General features: G+C 42.5%; 1 protein-coding gene across 2 annotated transcripts; it reads right to left on the bottom strand.

The window, feature by feature from the left end:
- Nucleotides 1-8,420: 8,420 nt before the first annotated feature.
- On the bottom strand, nucleotides 8,421-18,746 carry LOC309334809 (E3 ubiquitin-protein ligase TRIM47-like). Of its 2 annotated transcripts, XM_081849403.1 has the most exons (9): nucleotides 18,110-18,740; nucleotides 16,543-16,638; nucleotides 14,625-14,858; nucleotides 14,492-14,514; nucleotides 13,428-13,564; nucleotides 11,935-11,965; nucleotides 10,857-10,888; nucleotides 10,239-10,304; nucleotides 8,421-9,628 (listed from the first exon to the last, which is right to left on the bottom strand). In XM_081849403.1, exons 1-9 carry the CDS (start codon nucleotides 18,413-18,415, stop codon nucleotides 9,609-9,611), a joined length of 945 nt encoding a protein of 314 aa, XP_081705529.1. In that variant the 5' UTR covers nucleotides 18,416-18,740; the 3' UTR covers nucleotides 8,421-9,608. The 2 variants fall into 2 exon arrangements, 1 of the variants encoding a protein (XP_081705529.1); XR_014153280.1 differs by lacking the exon at nucleotides 11,935-11,965 and having other exon boundaries at nucleotides 18,110-18,746.
- Nucleotides 18,747-20,951: the final 2,205 nt, after the last annotated feature.

Here is a 20,951-nt window from a genome sequence, read left to right on the forward strand (position 1 = left end):
TTACAGAAAGGTTTAACCTTGCTGGCATCCTCTGAATATTTACAACCAGAGGAAGGTTTCGTTTTTGGAATAATAAATTTTCAGAGTAGTTTTTACAGTTACATCAAAAATTACTGATTTGGTTATACTATCAGAAATACATAGACAGATAATTATGAAATTATTGTTTGTATTTGGACAACTTTTCTGCTGTACTTTATTGGAAGGAGAAAAATAATCATTTCCTTAATAACAATTTAAACAATTTATTTATGGTAACTAAAACAGTAACATTATAGCATATGTATCCATGTTTGTTAACCAATGTGGTTAAATGATTTTTTTAAATAAAAAAAAAACCAACCTTAGACTGAGTTTTAGCACGCATGAAAAACTGTAACCAAATCCTTATTTCCTGATGAATAGCCTTTGGACTATAATGTAACGTAAACAGAAAACTATCTTTAGAAAGATTTTTCTTCCAAAAGCATTTTATATTAAAAATCCGATTTAAATAAAAACATCTGATTTAAATTAAAAAATCTGATTTAAATAAAAACATCTGATTTAAATTAAAAAATCCATTTTTTAAAAAAATTATTTTTAAAGAATCATTTATTTTTATTCACCCTGCTTCCTGGCAGCACAGCAGTAGTATATAGTGCCAGTTGCCTGGGTGACTCTTACTATCTTCTCAGCAGCTCACGGGACAAGTTTTAATAATTGTTTGATTAGGCTGGAAGACATGTGCCGTTTGATCACACCCCACCGAGATAATCAGGCAACTTTCTTTACCTTCCAGTGCCACTTTAGCAACTGTGAAATTTGCAAGCAGTCATAAAAATGCAAATAAAATGCAGGGTGTGGGAAGGTTCAGCCATGAACCTTGCACTTCATCATCCACTCCCGCTTGGAAGTATTGGCTCAAGCACTTCACTGGAGCAAACCAGCCTGGCTGACACTGGAATTTCTCCATGCATCTCTCTACACAGAACAGGGTCATAGGAAGAAAATAAATGGCCGTCAGTGTTTGAACTATCTGCTGTTGGCCACAGATCTTTCATAACTCAAATGAAGCTTATCTCACATCGCTTTATCATCCAGGACTCACATTTCCATTTTAAAACGGAACTGAAATATTTACTGAGGAAAGAGGAAGGTTGGAATAGGGAAAAGTAAGATAAGAAGGCAAGGACCACTGTTTGTCAGGCCTCTAGGTCAGGCTTCCTCAAACTCTGCCCTCCAGATGTTTTGAGACTACAGTTCCCATCATCCCTGACCACTGGTTCTGCTAGCTAGGGATCATGGGAATTGTAGGCCCAAAACATCTGGAGGGCCGAGTTGCTCATCCAGCCTGAGAGTGGCTGACCTCTGTCTGATGCCAATGGCAATTAAACACTTGTTTGAGCAGCTAAACTTATAGCATTTCTCCTGAGGGCCAGATCACTGGAACTTTTAGAGTTGAAGAGACAAGTGGTAATTTTATAATCATGATGGGAAGAAAGCAAACGGCCCGCAACCCTGAAAGATGAGGACAAACCTTAATAATGCTAAACTTCTCCGAGCAAGGCCTGGAGCTTCTGGAATATGTAGTTGTGCAAGCACGATTCTGGCTTTGGCAAATGAGTATTCAGATAGCACCCTGTGGCTTCCATTCAGGTGGCTTCCTTCCACCATAAAATGGTGCATGTGTAGCATTTGTCCCTTAACTGCATTAATAGTTGCATTCAGCTTGAAAGAATAAAGCACTACTGTGCATCACTTACTTAGATCAATTTAAAAAAATGTGTTTGTCTTAATTACATTCATTTTAGGCTAATACTATAAATATCTTCACCACTATCCAGCTAACAGATTCAGTAGCCTTCTCTGAATTCATGCGCTTAATGGTTGCCTCCCACTCAGCAGAGGCAGATGACACAACTGAGTCACTGACACTAATCTGGGGGCAGGCACAGGAGAGGGGGAAATGACAACAATACTACTGATGAATTCAGACTTCCGAATTAGTTGAAATGGACTAATCCTCTTAATTTAAAAGATTAAATGTATAATGACAAAAAAGATTAAAACTTACGCCTAGTGCAGATTTAAGGATATTTTTTAAACTTTTCAAATAAGAAATTATTAAATTTTCACTGAGATTACATAGCACAGCTTGGCATTTAAAATGCTTTGCTTTTGGGTGGGTGGGTGTCATTTGGTGACCTGTCTTTCTGTTATTTCGGTTGTTCACATATCTCTGCCGCACTCCTGTCTGCTGCTAACAACAAGAGATTCCCCCTCCCCAATTTGCATATGTGCTCAAATATAAGTACAAGTTACAGCTGCAGCTCAAATACATAACTATGCAGTACCTGGCTTAGCATACTGTGGTGCAGGCTTCCTCAAACTCAGCCCTCCAGATGTTTTTGGCCTACAACTCCCACAATCCCAACTAGCAGGACCAGTGGTCAGAGATGATGGGAATTGTAGTCTCAAAACATCTGGAGGGCTAAGTTTGGGGAAGCCTGCTGTGATTATCCCCACTGTCTTGTTATGCAAGGTGTTTGTGCCCCGGGGTGTGTGTGTGTGTGTGTGTGTGTGTGTGTGTGTGTGTGTGCTTGCTAAGAATGCTGTGGGACTTGCACAGCCAGCCAACCTGTATGCTTGCTGCTGCAGTCCTTTGGTGCCTTCTCAGCCTGTATGCTTGTAAAAAAGACTATTACATAGGCACCACAATTTCCCCATTTACTCTCCTCCCCAAAGAGCCCAATCCAAAGTATACCTGCTGAAACATCCCACTGAACTTCATGGGACTTACTTCCAACTAGGACTGTAGCCTTAACCACATGAAGTCTATCCCCAAACTGCCTAGCACTTGAAGAAAGAGGAACACGGAAGCATACTGTTGGTTTATTATCTCCAGTTAACATATATATTGCTAACTGTTAACTGAAGAGGAAAGAGAATATCTGAATATCTGCTAACAGAATCTGAAACCAAGTAAAAGTCATGTCTTAGGAGTATTTGTGAGCCACTTAAGGTACTTTGTAATGCTTTGTTTCAGTAATGAGCAGGTAAGAAGAGCTGAACAAGAAATAGTTCAAGAATGTAAGAAGAGCCTGCAGGATCAGGCCGAAGGCCCATATTGTCCAGCATCCTGTTCTCACAGTGGCCGGCCAGATGCCTATTTTAACAGAACCATGTGCATTTGTTCTTAATCTTCATGTGTTTTCTTGAGTCACAAGTAGTTGAAGGCCCTTCTTTGCTGCCCAGGCAGGAGGCTGGTAACTTGCTGTCCATTAAGGTGCTCTTCCTCTCTGCAGTCACCATGACAGACACTTTATCTTACCCATTTCATTAGGTATCCAAAAGACTCTGAGCTGATTAAATTTTATTTGTACAAAACATGGATGTCTCAAACTGAGTACTATCTTCAATTTGCGAACTTTAAAATGATGCAGTTAAAATAGGTAAAGGTAAAGGGACCCCTGACCATTAGGTCCAGAAGAGACCGACTCTGGGGTTGCGGCACTCATCTCGCTTTACTGGCCGAGGGAGCCGGTGTACATCATATATTGGCTTCAAGGCACCCAGCTTGATATAGACATGGATGGCTCCTTGTAGAGGGCAGCAGCAGGGTCCCCAAGATCACACCAGTGCCAGGCCATATAAACCCTCTAGTTGGCTTTGCAAAGCTGACCCCAGGGCCCCTCCTAGGCTTTTATTTATCCTGGGGCCAGCCCTGTTTGTAGTCGTATGGATCAACATAGTATTATTTTTACTATAAGCAGCCTATATGAGCTTTACCCCTTAATTACAAAACAGACTATACTGAGACAGCTTTGTTGATGCCACCCTTACCTTAAGAAGCCTTTTAACTTGAGTTACCCTTACTCTTGATTACCTTTGCTCTAAGTTTGACATCTGGCATCCCCAATGGGTTTTTGTGGCTATAAAGGTAAAGGGACCCCTGACCATTAGGTCCAGTCGTAGCCGACTCTGGGGTTGCGTTGCTCATCTCGCTTTATTGGCCGAGGGAGCCGGCGTACAACTTCCGGGTCATGTGGCCAGCATGACTAAGCCGCTTCTGGTGAACCAGCACATGGAAACGCCGTTTACCTTCCCACCAGAGCAGTACCTATTTATCTACTTGCACTTTGACGTGCTTTCGAATTGCTAGGTTGGCAGGAGCAAGGACTGAGCAATGGGAGCTTACCCCGTTGCGGGGATTCGAACCGCCGACCTGATCAGCAAGTCCTAGGCTCTGTGGTTTAACCCACAGCGCCACCCGTGTCCCACAATTAAAATATTTTGCTATATTAAGTCTTATTATGAGCCATCAACATATGTAGGTGAATTAGAAACAGTAAAATTGCCTCCCCAGAAACAGAACCAGTTCTGCCGTCCCATGGTGCCCCAGATGGCAGCAGCAGCAACACATCAGACTCTGAAATGACCCAGCTGATGGCTCCTCAGTTTGAAAAGGCCTTTTTCGGCTAAGAAGATTTTACTTACCATTTTTTGTGTAGAGGTGGAAGGAGAAGAGCACAAAATAAAAGGGCCAGTAAAGGTAAAGGGACCCCTGACCATTAGGTCCAGTCGTGGCCGACTCTGGGGTTGTGGCGTTCATCTTGCTTTACTGGCCGAGGGAGCCAGCGTACAGCTTCCAGGTCATGTGGTCAGCATGACTAAGCCACTTCTGGCGAACCAGAGCAGCGCACGGAAACACCGTTTACCTTCCCGCCGGAGCGGTACCTATTTATCTACTTGTACTTTGACGTGCTTTCAAACTGCTAGGTTGGCAGGAGCAGGGACCGAGCAACCCCGTCGCAGGGATTCGAACCGCCGAACTTCTGATCGGCAAGTCCTAGGCTCTGTGGTTTAACCCACAGCGCCACCAGTGTCCCAAAAGGGCCAGTAGTATAAACCAATTGGCATGTTTAGCCAGCCAGTGCAGTTACACAAGTGATAACAAAACCAACCTTACCTAACTATTATAATGAGCTTGAGTGATGATATCCCTGGGAAGTGTTTCTGAGAAATGATGTGGGAGTTTAAAAACAATGCCAAAATACCTTAGGCAAGCTTGCCTACTAATGCCATGCCAGATACTTGACTCCAGCTTTCTTGCTACCACATGCCGATCTTAATGCAATGTTATACCTGAATCTGCTTGGTTTGAGAAATATCCACAACTGCAGCATGAAGTTCATTGTGTGTTAAATCAAAATAGGAATGACGTCACCAATGCTGTCCAGATAATTACACCAGATCTACAGTACAAGAAGAACATAAGAAGAGCCTGTTGGATCAGGCCAATGGCCCATCTAGTCCAGCCTCCTGTTCTCACAGTGGCCAACCAGATGCCTGTGAGAAACCCACAACCAGGACCTGAGTACGAGAGAATCTTCTCCTCCTGCAGTTTCTAGCACCTGCAGAAGCATCACTCCCTCCAGTCGTGAAGACAGAGCATCGCCATGATTGCCAGTAGCCTTTCATGGGCTTATTCTCCATGAATTTTCCAATCCTCTTTTAAAGCCATCCATGTTGGTGGCCATCTCTGCCTCCCGTGAGAGTGAGTTTCATAGTTTAACTAAGCACTGCCTCCCATGAGAGTGAGTTTCATAGTTTAACTAAGCACTGCGTGAAGAAGCAATTGTCTTTTATCTGTGTCGAATCTTCAAAATAGCTGCCACATGCTGCTCCTATATTGAGTCTCTGCTGGTAGGACCATCCATCAGGTATGTCACACATCAAAATGGTGGCAAATCAAGGATTTAGAATTAGTTAAAAGGAGACAAAATATGAGAAGGAAGGTGGGGAGTTAAATCTCTTAGGATACAACTTCAATGGGAAAAGGCATCCTGAAATATAGGCAAGGGTGCATAATTTAGCAGGATGAGGGTTTTAGTGAAGACAGTTGACACTCTGTGGAGGAACTGAGAAAGGCAAGACACATAGGTTTCAACAATTCTACTTGCCACACTCAAGTGCGATGAGCAACCAACCTTCCTCCCATTCTGAAGGTGCCGAGGTAGGGAGAGATCGCCCTGGCAGTTGTGCAGCAACCCCTGTTTTGTCCCCTGCTCCATAGTTGGGAGGAGGGCTGGCAGCATTCTTCACTTGCCTTTCCTACTCCTGAGTAGGAAAGCTAAGGATGAGAGGGTAGGATACCATTGTTTTAAGGCACTCATTACCAGTGGGTGGGGGTGGTAGCTGGTGACTGTAGCCTTTGGCTTGGCCAACAAGGCCAGCCAAAAATTGTAGACTCCTGAAAACACATCTCTTCATTCATTAATATCCTGGCAGATTTACTCAGTTTTGTTCTATGCAGCATCCATCAAAATAAGCTTTCTTCTTTCTTTTAAAAGCTCTGACGGATGAATGATCCTCCACACAAGAACTGTATTTGTTACATGGAGTCACAGAGTCACCTGTCCAAATGATGATTGACTGAACCTGTGTGTTCAACATGATGCAACGTGAACTGAATTTTTTTCATCTCTGAAAAAGAACTCGGAGCTCCCTTTCTGTAAACAGCTAATTTTGCAGAATCGCTTGAGGCTACAGAGCCTTTGGTTATGACAGGTTTTGGTGCTGTAATTAATATGACAAAATGATATGAAAACAAAATCCCTGCACTACAGAAATGTAATTTGAGAATTGCATTAAAAATCATGTTGTATAAAAACAACCAAGTATTTCTAAATGCTCTGGGAGGAAGACTGTTATTGCCAATTATAGAATTGGAAAAGCCATTAATTTAAAATCTCTGTCTCAGTAGTATGGATGCAGAAATTTGGTTTACGGTAATTAAGAAAGATGCTTGTATCTTCAGCTCACCCACATTGGTGGTGCTCAATTTGTAACTACAAATGCCAAACGCATTTTAATTCATGGTACCACTGAATACTCATAAAGCAAGTTTGGCTCCCTAAAGTATGTGTGAAATATTACTGAAATATCTCTTTATAGTTGTCCAAATATATTTTAAGAGGCTGCTCCGGGAAACATTATTTAATGAACTTTTGTGTGCCAACTTAATCCCTAAATTCAATTTTAATTAAAACAGTCTAGGATTAAAGATAGCAGGCATTATCCCTTGACACTGAATTAATCAGAATCAGAGGAACCATTCCTCAAAAGCTTGTTTTCACTCCACATTCATAGCAGTGTTTTGCAGCTATCCAGCTATGTCTGCAGATTGGTGCAGTAGACTTTTCTCTGGGCTGTACCATCCCATCCAGTCAGTGAGGGTGCACAGGATTCAATCCTCCATACAATTAAAAAAAAAAAAATCTGTACACCTGCAAAACTAGATGTTAGGGGAAAGGCTTCTAGTCTACTCTTCTCCCTCACATGTACAGTTTTTTGTGTGAGTATATATAAAGGAACATTCAGTCATGTGAGTCCCTGACTGCAGCTTGAAATGGTAGGTCCAAGGAACAGGTTCACCTGTGTCAAGTGATGTCTGTAGAGGCAAAATAATCTTAATTTCACATATAGGTACATGGGATATATGAGCTGACAGTAGCTGGCCAGGAATGAGATCTTGTGGTTGTGGTAGATAGCCTGATGAATATGCTGATTCATTGTGCAGCAGCTGTGAACGAGGTAAATTCCATGCTAGAGAACATTAGGAAAGGAACTGAAAGCAAAGCTGCTGATATAATGCCATTATAACAAATCTATTGTGCAACGACCACAGTTGGAATACTGTGTACAGTTCTGGTTGTCTCGCTACGATAAGGATATTGTAGTGTAGGAGAAGTTTCAATAAAGGGCAGCCAAAGTGATCAAAATAATTTGTTGCTCCCTCTGACCTTTTTGTTGTTGTTGGCTAAAGATCTCCAGCATAGGAGAAACAAAGCTCCAAAAACAAAGAAGGTATTCAGGAGTTGCTTGTGGTTCCTGTTTCTACTGTAGGTAGAGGCCAGAGGTGAATAGAAATAATGACTGACCTGCTTTTTTGTTTTCCTTTACTGTGCTGATCTCCCCAACTGTTTTCATCTTGGTGTGGAGTTCAGTATCACAACTGCAGCAGCAGAAGCCCTGGGCAAAAATCCAGTATATGTCCTCAAAAGATGATAAGGAAAGTGCAAGCCAAGCAAGGAACTGATAGTGAGGTTCATGGCACAGGTAGTGCTTAGCTCAGGGTACAGTTCAGCTAGATCTCTGGACCCTGTAAACCTCTTGGCATACATGTAGTTTGTGGAAATAGGAAACAGGAGCTTTCCAGCTGGCTACATGCATAAGGGAACTCATGCATATGAAGGGATGAGATGAAATGCTTAAAATATTAGTTCTTCTTGAAGGATGTTTATTCACCACAGAAACATAGGCTCCTTGCTCCACCTATTCACTGACCACGAGGTTCTGCTGATTTTAAGTATCACATTTCTCCAGCAACATCCGCCCCCCCCTTCCTCCCTTTAAAGATTTAAGACTTGTTAGGATTTGTTCACTGGGGCTTTTATTCACAGATTGTTCACCATGTACATACTTTCAGCACTTGTTTTCATTAGGGCACTTTTGCAATCACAGTCTAACTAGCCCTCTAAATTGAAATGGCCATATCAGTCAATTTTAATGGAACATTTTTTAAAAACTCTGACAGACAAGGACCATCAACCATATGCTTAGAAAGTGTTTCATATTGGGAGGTCTTCAGAGGACACCAAACCGTTCTGTCCCCAAGAACCCTGTTCTGAAACCCCCAGCACAGTGACTTGCTGTGGACACAGAAATTCCTAAGATCTTCCAGAGTTTCCACTCCCAGAAGGTGCCCCCTTTTACTTCTGAATGGAGGAGAGTGGCAGATCTCCATATCCAGTGATCTGGGAGGGGTTCTGTTTTGATGGGAATGGGAAGCCAATGCAGAAAAAGCACATCAGAAGTCAACAGAGCATATTTTAAACTGCAGGGAGCTAAATGTGAATCCAGCAGATCAGCAATACACATCTTCTCCTTCAAAGGACTTAATGCTATGCTAATCACCACCCAAGCTTTATTTCCATCACCAGAGATTGGCTTAATTATGCAGGAGTTATGTTTGCAAGGCAATGGATTCCATTTGATTTGCTTCAAGCGAACAATAAAAGCAAAAAGAATCACCCAGCACTTTTAGCTTTTCATGCTGTCAAACAAATTAACACAACTATGCTCAATACAAACAATTGCTTACCAAGAGGGCTGCAAAACAGAATCTAAGGGGAGTTGTACAGCACATGATAACAGAGTTTGGAGCCCTTCAAAGAAAATGTTTTGAGAGGACGGCACAAAGGATTTTGATTGGCTGCTTATATGTTTTGTTCAACATTTTGTAGTTCCATTATTATTACACATATCAAAATACAGGGAATGGGAAACAAAAGTAGTCCAGGCATTTCCCAAGTCACTCACAAAAAACTATCAAACAGATCCCGCCCCCCTTCAAACACTAAAGCCAGCAGGTAGAGTGTGCCTACTCTACCTAAATGAGCACCCATAGAGTGCTTTTTCTGAACTGAGACATCATCAAATCCCACTAGGTTTCTTTTGCAACTCAGTTCCACCAGACAGCGCCAAAGCATTCCTCCTGTTTTGTATCTTCCTGTTTCTATAGCCAGTGAACCTGGGTGGGATCTTGTTTCTTATTAGTTTCATCATTTCTGAACGTCTGCACCTTTAGAAGAGGAAGAAAGGCTGCTATCATCATCATCATCATCATCATCATCATCATCATCATCATCATCCTTTCTAGCTGCTCATTATCAACACTTTTAAAAAATCCAAGCCCAGAACTTTCCACATTTTTCTTCTTTCTTCTAAGCCAAGTCTTCAGCTCATAATGACAGGCATCAGTAACCTGCTACTGCCAGGGTGGGCAGAAGGCAGTTGGTGGACCACTGGCTAATTTCTGATCAGAAGCAGATTGACTTTTATGGTAATGAGAGAAAGTTTGGAGTCCTAACTTGGAGAAAGCTTTGAAAGGGCCCTGCATGGTGCTCTAAACAAGATAAACAACTGCACCAGATCTAGCTACACTCCAGCTGGAAGTAATTCATAAAGATCACTTTAGGAGACACAAAAGGAGACAAAGCTGTGATTCCAAGTATCTGCAGGGCAGACAGTACCAGCATAAGCCATAAGGTTGCAGCCTACAATTTTGAAAATATTGTTCCTTAAGATTTTTATCACTAAAAAGTTGTCAAAACATTGAAATAGTGGGGACCTTGGACAGACAATTCAGTGGTCAGTTGTTCATAGTTCATGGTTTATTCTGTTTTGCTTACCTGCATTTTCTCCAGATATATCCCTAGTCAGTGGTGGTGGTGATGGGAAGACTTTGCAAATCACATCTGATTGAAACAAAAGGAACAGCTAGTTGAACGTGCTTATCATTAGCAGAGGACAATGAACGTCATAAACCCTTCCATGTACAGCTATTCACACCTAGCCTGATAAAATACACTTCTCAATTAATTCAAGTAAGTGTTACATTTATTCTATCATTGTAAATGTTCCATAATATTAGAATACTAGGAGTGTATCTGCCTTGTTTGGTGTAACTCTAAAAGTAACTTTGCATGAAGTTTGGTATAAGAGCCATGAGCACATTTCAAAGCTACAGTACGTCATGGAATTTTTGGAAGAGACAGAAAAAGCAGACATATTTGCTTCAATATGAATAGCGGCAAATGCTTTTATAAAATTGTAGGTAGGTCTACAGTTTGCTACTGGTTTTGAAACAATTGCACCCCCCATTTAATAAGTTTCCTACCTGCTCTATCATCACACAGGATTCATGGTCTGAACTACATTTTATAAGGTGTTGGCAGCATAATTTCAGAGAAGGTGAGGTGACATAGACTGGCATCTTGAAAATTAGTAGTGATGTTTCAAACACCTACCATCAAGCGAGAACTCAGCAGCTGGGATTGTCCTTGTGAGAAAAGAGAATAATGGGTATCAATTGAAAGAAAAACGTAAGAGGAAGCAGCAAATGAAAAGTCACACAAAGATGGGAAAACATCCTAGAAATCGTAACACTACACCTGCAATGCTTTCTGAACTTACCTGAGAGTAAGTCCCATTGAGTTAAATGAGATTGACTTCTGAGTAGAATGCATAGGATTTCATTGCACTTTGATTATAGCTTTTTACCATCTCATTGCATATATCTTGTGAAAAGGGCATTCTGCTGACTTAATTCAGATTTTAAAAAGGCTTTAAAAATTGCTTTAAAGGGGCAACATAACCTGCCCACATGCAAAATGCAATTTTCATACCCCTACAACACACATTATTCACCTCTTTGCTAAGCAAAGTGTTGCTCTAGACATATGTCCCATTAAATTCAACAGCATTGCAGCATCGACTTAAAACACAATGCATTTCAACAGAGGTGTTTCACACAAAGCTGTTGTCATTCTTGGTCAATGGGCTGGGGGGTTGCACCCTCTGCATGAGCCCAGTGTCCATGTGGACAGAATAACATACATAAAGAAGCCTGCACATGTATGTAGGCATGATACACACTGTGTACACAGATCATGCAAATCACACCTAAGCAGCATTTCTTCACTCCTTGTTCCTGGTGTAGATCTTCACTCAGCCCTTCTTCCCTGACAGGGAAGGAGGCACCATTTTGCAGCTTGTCTCAGGTGCAAAAATGTCTTGGACTGGCTCGGCTAGTGTCTAAGCTTATTTCAACACTAAATAGAGTTACATGAATTGCAGGAATCCTGTCCCACTCTTGGTCTCTCTTTTTTTTAATATGTGGATTGCACTGTGTTTTGTGATCCTTCTTCATGTGTTTTATCAGGAAATCAACTAGGTTCTTCTTTTGTGAAGAAAGGTATGGGGAACCCATGACATTCATCTGAAGTATTAATTCCTGTGCTGTTCATTTCCTAAACTGAAGCACAAATGAATGGAAAACCCAGTGCTGGATGTGAGGAACAGACTGAAAGACAAAAAGGGATTTACCTGCTCCACTGTGTTTGGCTAATGATTTTACCTATGAAGAGTAAGAAAACAGGACAAGACAGCTGATTCATGCAAAACCACTCTTGTAATCAGGAACTGTTTCTGCAAGACCCATTTCCAGGACAGATTTGGCATGATGAGGTTTCGGAAGCAAACCGCCTCAAGAGATCCCGTAGGTGTGATTCAGCATGTCATTTGCGAAATTACATTCAGAACAAGGTAATGAATCATAACACCAGAAGAAGATGCAAGCTCAAGGCAGATAAGACTTGGATGTTCTCCTTGCTCTAAAGAAGGGGTAGCCAACATGGTGCCCTTGAGTTGTTCTTGGGTTACAATTTCCACCATCCCTGGTCACTGGCAGTGTGGGATGGGCAGATGGGAACTGTACTGGCATCACGTTGCCTACCTCTGCTTTAAGGAATCCAACAGCACACACCGTTAAGGGATGGATCAGTCTGTTTCTGGTCCATGATTTTGCATGTGTTCATTCACAAGTTTGTTCTGAGTCATTTCTAAATTAATATGTGAATATGTTTTTAAAACTCCACTCTAAAGTTTGAATTTAAATGCATATTTAAACCCAGTACATAATTATTAAATACAGAGTTAAATAATTTAAATACATAATTAAATAGTACTTTATCACAAAATGAGTATTTTATCTCAGTGAATGTATTTCTATATGTATCTTATTCTGAAACAGGTGTCCTAAATGCATTTTGGTACGTGTTTGAGCCAAGAACAGTACTGCAAAATCCAGAGAAGTGTGAATTCTGAAGCAGACATTTGAGTGAAGCTGTTTGCTTTTGGAGAGTTTGCCATAAGGTCCTGGAGAAAAAGTGAGGCTGACTCCTTTGAGAAGATAATTCTCTAGCACTCACCTATGTCTTAATATTTCCAGTTTGTGTGGTTAATAATAGCTAGGTTTAGTCCCATAAAGGTGGTGGCAGGAGTGTCTAATAGTCTCTGTCCCTTAGGAGTTAAATAGCTCCACACCAGCCCAGGACCTGACCCATATACCAGCAGACAGAACCTTCACATGCAGTCAGCTATGAGAATAAATGAAATGTCTAATAGGGATTCTGCCTCACCAAACATTTGGAAGGGATGAAATATCCAAAAACAAGGTAAAGAAAATCTGTCCCATGAGTCCCGTAGTTGTTATACTGCTGTGACCGATCATCAAAATCTTTTTAGATAAATTGCAAAGGGTATTTAACCTATATTATATTTTGTATCTTTGAGTAAGCAGATGAAATTAGACTATGCCCTATAATCAAGTCAATGAAAAATGTGCAGCATGGAAATAGGGTAATTCAAGTTTCTATATATAGCAGATGTGTATCTAGCAGGAGAATGTGCATACTGCTTGTGCACATATATCAAAGTGCATAATCTCTAGTTATTACTCACATATCAGCATATTCACTGTAACTTATATAGCTTACTTAACACTGCTGGGAGAGGTGTTCTTTGGTACGTTCACTTACCATGTACTACTTGCATCAGGGCGTCTAGGTTGGAGATATACATGGCTGTGTGACTTCTGACATCCTGAATGTCTGACTGATCCAGATGCACTGTCAGCACTTCCACACTGTCATTGCTGAAATTCTGTTTCTTAATCCTAGCATGTACAAGAGGTCATTCAACCAACCATGCAACCAAACAACCTACCAAACATCACCCCTGATTGTAATGTCTGTCACTCCTAAGGGCAAATACTAAGTTAACCTATGGATAGTGTATGGATAGAAGAGGTTGTGTATGTCGTTACTTCTGAGTGAGATTCCAATGGTGCCCTTGCACTCACAGGAAGGGGTCTGTTTCGGCAGAGTTGTCCACTAATGGAAGAAGTGGGGAGGATATTTTTGCTGATTTCCCCTGTCAGGGGCCCTCTAATGCCAACCAGGATGGGGCAGAGATGACAGGATGCAGATATTGGGGGTAGGGAAAGCTCAAGCACTGACTTGGATGAGGCTTTTGCCCCATAGTTTCCAGACACCACAGAAAGGGAATGGGAACCGTCTGAGTCAGTCCCCATTCCATCTTCTGAGAGTGAAGTGTGGGTTAACAAGACTCATATACCCAATGTGCTTGCCCAATTAATGCATGAAGGGGTTAATACCACAGAGTAAGCTTAGTTATGTCATTTCCCTTACCTTGGGAGGAAATAGGTAATTAAGCCTATTGTCCCCCTCCCCTACATGAGAAGCTCAAAGTCTGAAGAGGCTTGAACTGGTTGCTCCAGCTCAACCTCACAGCTCTCACCAGCCACTCTTGAGTTCCTATACCAATAATCTAGGAACTAGATGCCACATATCATTAGCACAATTATCCAAAATGGTCCCGTTATTGCTACTGAAGAGGCAAAAACACATTCCTGAAGGTAGGGAAGCTAATACTTTCAGAAGATGTAGGAGGAAGAGAAAAGACTCTCATTACCTGGCAATGAGTCCATTCAGTGGACCACCATATGAAACTACATACATGTGGAGAGCAGTGTAGTCTATGTGACAGGCAAACAAAGGGGAATGTGTGATGTGCAACTTACCTCTCTTGGGCTAGCTGACAATCCTACAGAAAGACAAAAAGAAAAAAAGAAATTGTTTTTATTGCACGCAGAGAAAGGGGGGCATCCAGCAAATGAGACTTTGCTAACCTGAAGGGGAGAAAAAGCTGCTCACCTTGAGGAAGAGGCAAGCATCTGTTTTCTCTGTTAGTGCTTGTAGCTCCCGAAGGCCCTGGGCAGCCATGTCCCTCTTGTCTGCCACTTGCTTCTTCAGAGCAGCCATGTCAGCCAGCTGCTTTTTCTCATTGGACTGGATGTCACCTAGGATCTGCTTCTCCTTCTGATCTACCTGAGACTTGATCTCTTGGAAGATTCTGGAGAGCTGATCTGTCAACGTTTTCTTATTGTTCTAAGGAAAGTAAGATGGCAACTTTTTATTATAGTTGAATTGTTGGACTTAGGGCATAAACCCGGGTGTCTTGAGCAATACTTCCCTATCTAGGCTAAAAAGGATCGTTAGCTCCGTGGTCACAGTCCCTCCCCTGTTCATAAAACTCCCTTAGGAAACAACCATTATTTTAAAAGGTGTGGAGACTATATATGTCAGATAACATTTTTATAGTGAAAAATGACATATTGCTTCCGCAAAACAGGCCACCAAGCTACCAAGTTTATAGCTCTCAGCAACCTCCCAAGTATGTTGCCAGTCACTCTGAAAAGCACTTTGGGCATCAGCCCCTCAGAAGATCACACTAAAGTATTCTTGCCTCAGTTATCCTGTGGCTACCGCCACTGAGTAATGTGCAGTGCAAACTTATGCATATATACTCAAGAGTAAGTCCCATGTAAGTGTGCATAGGACTGCAGCTTTCATGTCAACAGAGCTTTTTAATTCCCAGATCCTAATACAACCTCCCCCAACCTGGTGTCATCAGCCTCAGCTAGCCTATCTCTGCTGTCTGGTGCTGCTGAGAGTTCTGGTTCAGTTGTAATGGTTCACCCACTGACCCCTTTCACTGAATCCTTGTGCCTTGGCTGGGATCTCTTGCCTGTTCCCTGGCTTGACTTTGACTTCCTTACCATTGGGTGCTCTTTTTCTCATGCCCTGCTGGTTTCCCAGCACTGAAGCACATGCACCAAAGTAGTACCAGAGGCTCACAACTCACCAGTCTTCTGTTGTGGCAGAAAAGGTTGCCTGATATGCAGGGCTGTGCAGAGGCAGGGGGGAGCCCTTGTCCTGGGCCTTGGAGAGCTACGCTGGCCCAGCCACTGGCGGAGGAAGAGGAGTGGGGGCGGGGAGCGCCCCGCCCCTGGCAGCGCGATCCTGGTGGGGTGCCATCGCGGCTGCCCCCACCCGTGCTGGGCACCACACCACCTTAGACAGCGTGCCACACCCCCAGGACACACGCCAGCCCCAGCCCTGCCCCCGCCTCCCCCCCCCCCCCGTGCCGGAGCATGAAGCTCCGCCACTGGGCCCAGCTGCTTTTCTGTTTGAGTTTTTAACTTTATTCTAACAAGACTCCCACCCCATGCCTCAGACAACCTCTGTGTGAGTCTGTGATATGAAGTGCTGCCTTGGAAGCCCCTAGTGTCTGTTAGTGGTCACACACTCTTAACCAGGGAGAGCCCATGTTTTCGGGTACTTGTCCCTGGTAAACTACTGAAAGTGCACATACACATGCACTAGAGTTGCCATTTTTAAAAAACCCAGTCCTTCCTCTGAGGTTAAGCATCTGAAAAGGGTGTAGAAACACACGCCTGTCCAGACAGTAAATAGAGCGTGCACTAACTAAATCTGTGTCCATGTGTGATAGATAGATAGATGCTAGATGCTAGATAGATAGATAGATAGATAGATAGATAGATAGATGATAGATAGATAGATAGATAGATAGATAGATAGATAGATAGATAGATAATGTAGATGGTCAGGTAATAAACCTTCGGGTAAAAAGAGTCACTGGCCAAAAGTGCTGCATAGTTAAAATGAAAAGATTGGGGTGCTGGATGGAGAAGCATATTGGAGACACATTCATTATTTTCTACCTGGGACCTGAGAGTGATGCATGGCATCATGAAGTTACAGCACAAACCTTTATCTGATCCTCACTTTTCTGAAGCTGTAAGAGTGTCTTCTTTGTGGCAGTTTTGTATTCCTGCATTGATTTCATAATCCGTGAGAGAATTGCCTGATTAAGAGAAAAACAGAAGGGAAATCACAGAACTGTACATTTCAATAAGTTTATTTGGTGGATTAATTAACTATAGCAGAGGTTCCAATACCGATCCTTGGGGGGACTCTACTTTCTACTTCTTTCCATTTGGAGAACTGTCCATTTATTCCTGTTCTTTGCTTCTTGCAACTTAACCAATTCCTGACCCACAAGAGGACTTCTCTTATTTCTTGACTGTTTATTTCTTGACTCAGGAGTCTTTGGTGAGATACTTCATCAAACATTTTTAGAAAGTCCAGGTATGCTATGTCAACCAGATCACCTCTGTCTATATGCTTGCTGACACTTTTGTTGACACCCTCATGGGTTTGTGAGACAGGATTTTCCCTTGCAGAAGCCATGCTAGCTCTGCTTCAGCAGGGCTTGTTCTTTTATGTGTTTGGTCAGTTTATCTTTAACAATACTTTTCACCAGCTTTCCAGAGACTGACGTTAAGCTAACTGGCCTGTAATTTCCAGGAACACCCCCCCCCCCAATTCCTTTTTAAAAATTGGCATTGCATTGGCTACTTCCCAGTCTTCTGGTATGGAGGCTGCTCCAAGGGACATATTTCTGTTTTGAAGACCAGCAATTTCACATTTGAGTTCCATGAGAACTCTCAGATGGATGCCATGCATCCTGGCAAGGATGCTTGTGGTTGCAGTTTGAGAATGGAATGCACATTGACTTGGAAATAACCCTCATTGAACTCCATTTGTATGTTTGGGCTGCCATGATGGTGAATTTCTGCTTTATTTGTCTTCCTGCTGAAGGAGCCTAAGGCGGCAAACAACAAGCAAACAGCAAACTTGTTCTTCTAGAAGCAGACTGCAGGTTCTTACAGAAGGCCATAAATTAAAAGCAATGGCATTAGTTACCACTAACTTTTTTGCAAAATTGTCCTCTAATCTAGCAGGGGCTGTTGATAAGGTGTTCCCTGGGAAGGGCTGTTAACACACAGTGGAGTGTTTGTTAATCTTGGCTGGCATACTGCCATGCTCAGAGGGGGAGAAAAAGTCAATGATCAATGCCAGAAACTGTAATGCACAAACACATTGTCAAGCATGGAAATCAAGATACCTGCAGAAAGTGCTGAGGCTAAGCAAGGTCTATAGGTAGTCTCCACTATTGGTTTGGTGTCATTTCTCAGTTCAATGGGACCTTCTGGGTGAAAAGTGCATGCTCTACCACAGTGAGCTACAGCCCTTCCCCTGACTACATATGGGTATAAATACATGCGTCACCATCAAAAAAACACCCCACAAGTATAATTTGCTACTCCTTAGTTATCAGGCTTTGGATGCTACTTGATGCTTGATGTTTTTTGCTTCGTTTTCTCCCCCCACTTCCACATTCTGACACCCGTTTCTATTTAAAACATCTGTCTCTGTTACATTTAATTGGAGGACCTCTTTGGAACGCTCCCTGCCTGGTTGAAGCCCCTTACCATCTGCTTGTCGTACTCGTCCTTCAGGGCGACGACACTGTGGCTGCTGTGGGAGCCAGTGGTGGAGCAGGCCTTGCAAACACACACCAAGTCGTCTTGACAGAAGCATTCCAGCAGCATGGCATGCTCTGGGCATTTCTTCTCCTCCTGGGCCCCAGCGGTCCCAAGAGCCACCAAGGCATGGTTCTTCTGGGTGGCCTTCGAATTGTGTTTCCTCAGGTGGTCCCGGCACAGGGAGGCCTCACAGGTCAGACACTTCTTCTCCGCTGAGTGAGGTTTCCCTAGGCAGAAATCGCAGGGGATCATGATTCTCCTTTCTTTGAGCTTCTAAGGAGGCTTTTCCTTCTGAGGAGGCAGCGAGAAACTGGCAGCTCTCTGTTGACAACCTGGCATGAACCTTGAACACAGGGTAGGAGGTGTTGGCTTTGGACTCCTGCACTGTGTTCGGTGTGCCCTGGGCAGAGTCCTAAGAGAACTCCTGCAGCCCCAGCTCAGGGACACAGGACGGCCATGTATGCTGTGTGTCACCATGTTCCAGCAGGTGGTTGTTTCAAATTCCATTGCTGTCTCTCTGCCATGGATCCAAAATCCATGCAGACTAGCTAAGCTCCAATTCAATGAAAGGAAACCTGTAAGATTTTTATTTTTATTTTTTAAAAAAACACATTCCCATGTATTTGGCACAATAGATTCAGCTCTTCCAATGAAGATGTCTACTATTTTATTTATATGGTGGTTTTTTGTTTTTTGTTTTTAAAAAAATAAGATTTATACCCTGCTTTTTGTGGAACTTCCTCCACAAGAGACTTACAATCTCCAAGAAAACCAACTTAAATACAATAGAAAATAAAAGAAAGCACAAGGCACTCAAGCAATAAGGCTGCATACAAACAATTCACAAAACAAATCCAGGAAACCTTGCATCCAAGACCCTTCATTAAAATCAAAGTGAAGAGGTAGATTTTAAAGAATCCAGTTTTATCTTTGTGTGGTTCTACAGAGTAGAGGATCCTATGCATGTTTTGAAAAATACTTTGTGCAGGCACCTATGGTGCTTTTATCAAGATAGGAGTATCAGACCTCATTTTTCACCAAATATTATTAATTATAATTGTATTGTATTGTACTGTGGCCCTCCCTTCACTGTAAGATCCCGAGGTGTGTTACAGCATCTATCTATCTATCATCTATCTATCTATCTATCTATCTATCTATCTATCTATCATCTATCTATCTAATCTATCTATCATCTGTTTGTTAAATTTGTATCCCACTTTTCCAATAGCATGCTCAAAGGCAGATCACAAAATAAAAGTGACTAAAGTGACTAAACTGCTATACAAAACAGAAAATTGAGGGTTGGCACTTTGTGACATCAAGTGCTTACAGCCAGACATGGCAAAACAGTAGTCCTTGGGCCCTCCCTCTACACTTCACAAAGTGTAGAAGACTGCCTCTACCTTTGGATCCTTGCCGAGGCTGCTTTCCTGGATGCCCTTATTTTAATGGGTCTGCCCGCATAGAGTAAGGCGAAATCAGCCACCCTCATGAGAATGCTAATAACCGTGTCCCAGAAATCCTGATTAGGAAGCATCATGCCTAGCAGAGCCTGTGGGAGCTTCACCCAGAGAGACTGCAGAGGTCTGCACACCTTTAAAAACATGATAAGTGCTTATGCAATCCCCACACTGCATTTGTTTTGCTGTTTTTTTAAAAAACATACACTATATGAGAGAGCTGAGGTTCCCAAACTGTGGTCTGTGGACCACCAATGGTCAGTAAGCTTCATTCAGGTAGTCCATAGTATGTCTGTAAAAATACAATTAAAAATACATTTGAAAATCATATAGTGCTTGCAATAAGCTTCCTGAATTGGGGTGGGTGGGAAATAGAAAGACAATCCATTTTTCCCCTTTCTGACTCCTTCTCTTTAGTAACTACATGCTGGCAAAGTAGATCCCTTCCTTTCAGGCTTTACTTCCTTCCTGCTTCTCCCAATTCAAGCTTGTTTTCAGTATGAGCTAGCGGGTACTAGTGTTCACTTCCTGGCTCCATCCTGTCCGCATGCAAAACCTATGCAGTACTTAGAATGGCTTTGTTTGCCATGGGTAATAACCAGCAGCCTTGATGGGCTATTCCTTTCTGCACATCGCTGCAATATATTTGCCAGACTCCAAGGATTTGGAAGTGGAGCAGAGGTGTGCAGGAGCACCCTGCTGTGCAAGCAAGAGTCCTTATGCTGGCTTCTGCTAGCACACCAAAGTATTTGATTCTGGTCCTTAATGCCTAGAGAGCAGAGGGGTCTGAAATGAGGATTTTTGCACATGAACGGCATTTCTGAAAACATCTCTCACAATCGCAAATAAGGGCAGGGACCAGAACATAAAGAGAGTCCTGGTAAATAGGGACACTTGCAAGATACAATTTTGCACATTTGAATGATTATATCATTTCCTTTCTACCCACTGTTACTTACTCACCTGGGGGTCTCCTTAAGCTTTCTGCTACATTTCCCTTTCCCTTTCCTTTCCTTTCCAACACTTTTATTCTGCAAATAACAATTGGCTCTTTCTTCGCATGCCCACACACCTCCAAAGTACTCTTTCATCCAGTTAGCAGAATAATAAGCACACCAAGTTCCAAGGCTGCGTGGAGTTCCAAAGCTCCGAGGGTTTTGTGCGTACAGTGACAATCCCATCCCCCTGGGGCTTTGCGGCATGACTGAAGCATAAGTGCAATGCTTGCACTTTTGCAGTGGAATGAAACCTGACTCTGGGCTCATCTACACCTACCTTTGCTCTGCATTTCTGGACACAGGTCCCGGCTTTCCAAGTCCACGTCC

Source organism: Podarcis erhardii, assembly GCF_964252035.2.
Source record: "Podarcis erhardii genome assembly, chromosome: 2".
In the NCBI taxonomy this organism is placed as follows: Eukaryota; Metazoa; Chordata; class Lepidosauria; order Squamata; family Lacertidae; genus Podarcis; species Podarcis erhardii.